Here is a 1,944-nt window from a genome sequence, read left to right on the forward strand (position 1 = left end):
TTCTGTTTCTTTGTTACTAATGTTGGGCCTCACCCCATAACAAAGAAACAGAATTTCCGGAGGATGAGGCCCACAAATCAGGATTTTAAAAAGATTCCCAGGTGATTCTAATGTGCAGCCAAGGTTGAGAACCACTGGGATAGGAAAAAACGCCTTGTTTTTCCTAAGAGAGGAGTTCGAGTCTCTTCCTTTCACTTCGGACTACAGACTTCAGGGAGGAATCTCCCAGCCAGAAGGAAGGAGAAAAACCCAGATGACGAGGGGAACCAGCTAAACAACATGTGTTCTATTCACACGTGTGTGCATGTGTGTGTGTGTGTGTGTATATATGTGTGTGTACATGAGTGTTGTGTGTGCGTGTGTGTGAGCCATAAAGAGTCCGCACCAAACTGTTGACCACGGCGACCTCCGGTGTGTGGGTTGATACAGAAAAGTTTCCTTTTTCATCTTTGAAAAACAAAACAAAACAAAACAAAACATACCTTGGTTGCGGGCACATCCCCAGTAGGGGGTGTGGAGGAGGCAGCTGATTGATGTTTCTGTCTCATCGATGTTTCTAACTCTCCTTTCCTCTCCCTCCCTCTCTGTAAAAAATCAATAAAATATAAAAAGAAAAAAAAAGTTTTACCATCATGTCTGATGACACGCCTTAGATCGCCAACCTACCATGAAACCCAGCCCCCAGGACTTTGGCGATCTAAAAACCGGGGAACGAGCCCCAAACACGGTCCTGCCTCAGCCCCAGAGTCCTGTCCTCGTCCTCCTCCCTCGGACCCGGAGTCCAGGACCCCAGCCCGGCCCCCTCTCCCCGCCTCCCCGCCCCCCGCACCTCCCCGCCCCGAACCAGAGCCGGGGCTAAGGCTCTAACTCCGCGTCCGGTGGGCGCTCTCCCAGAACTCCCCCCCTGTCAATCTCAGCTCTGGCCCCGCCTCCCACTCTGCCGCTGGGAATACGTCGGGGGTCGGCCCCGCCCCTTCCGCCAGGGCTGTGGCGCAGGCACCGCCAGTTTTCCCTTTTCGGCCACGCCCCCACTCGGGGTCCTTCCTTTTCCGGATCCTCCTTTGGGGCCGTCCACCGATGTGCCTGACGATCCTGACAAGACAACAGGCGGCGGTATTTCCTTGGTTTCTGTTGTCCGCCTACGGGGGCAACGTATTATGTCCCGACTTTCCGGAGGATTCTAACCGGGACAGACAGTGTCCCTTCTTCAAGCACCGAAGCGGGGGTCTCTGGCACCGGCGCCGACACTAGACGCCTCGGGGCGGAGCACACACTGGCCGTGGGGGATGGGGGGGGGGTCCTCGCGAGTGGCGCGCTCTACAAAATGGAACGCGAGCGTGAGCCCCACGCTGTTCATTGAGGAAGTCGGAGTCAGGTAAGTGTTTCCTTCGTCTTCGGTTTCTTTCCGTCTGCGCGGCGGGGCTTGGGGATCTGGGCCGCGCGTCTAATGAGGTGCCCGGGGCTGTGGCGGGATGGCCACGCTGTCGCGTGGTCAGGACCACGGCCTTCGCCCGTATGTTGGGGCGTCTGGAGCGGGTGGGGGGCGCGCGCAGTGGGGAGGACCCTCGCCGCCGGAGCGCGGCCCGCTCCGCCATTTTGTCCGCCTTCCTGGGGGGCGGGATACTTGAGGCGGCGAGTTCTCCTTGTAATCAATAAACGCTTGCTTGCTTAAACCATCTATGTATGAGTCGGTAGTCTGTCTCTGGGGGACTCGCACTGTAACATTTGGAGGCCCCGGCGAAATACCCACGGGGGTCTCGGACCCCAGCAAGCAAGCAGCCCGGGTTCCTGTCTCCTGGCCGCGGCAGCTGACCTCGGACGTCCCAGCAGCATTGGTGAGTTAAGCGCCTGGTTTCTTTCTGTCTGGCGAGCGCCCATAGTTAGTGACGAGGGTGGCGGGACGCCGCCGAGGACCTTGTCAGAGCCAACGAGGTGACGACCTCC

The 1,944-nt window shown here is 57.8% G+C and overlaps 2 protein-coding genes across 3 annotated transcripts in view; both read left to right on the forward strand.

Annotated features, from left to right (window-relative positions):
- Positions 1–1,065: 1,065 nt before the first annotated feature.
- Positions 1,066–1,944, forward strand: part of LOC102418972 (Friend virus susceptibility protein 1-like) — a 46,787-nt gene continuing 45,908 nt past the window's right edge. Inside the window, 1 exon segment of the mRNA XM_023748666.1 lies at positions 1,066–1,375. Within this exon segment, the coding sequence (XP_023604434.1) occupies positions 1,287–1,375 (89 nt within the window). The 5' untranslated portion in view covers positions 1,066–1,286.
- LOC111824463 (syncytin-1-like) overlaps positions 1,395–1,944 on the forward strand; it is a 10,128-nt gene continuing 9,578 nt past the window's right edge. For both annotated transcript variants that reach the window (XM_023748661.1, XM_023748660.1), the window contains exon 1: positions 1,395–1,835. The gene's annotated coding sequence lies outside the window, so the exon portion shown is untranslated. The remainder of the gene's footprint in view (positions 1,836–1,944) is intronic.

The sequence above is a fragment of the Myotis lucifugus genome, unplaced genomic scaffold (assembly GCF_000147115.1).
Source record: "Myotis lucifugus unplaced genomic scaffold, Myoluc2.0 scaffold_1634, whole genome shotgun sequence".
Lineage (NCBI taxonomy): Eukaryota > Metazoa > Chordata > Mammalia > Chiroptera > Vespertilionidae > Myotis > Myotis lucifugus.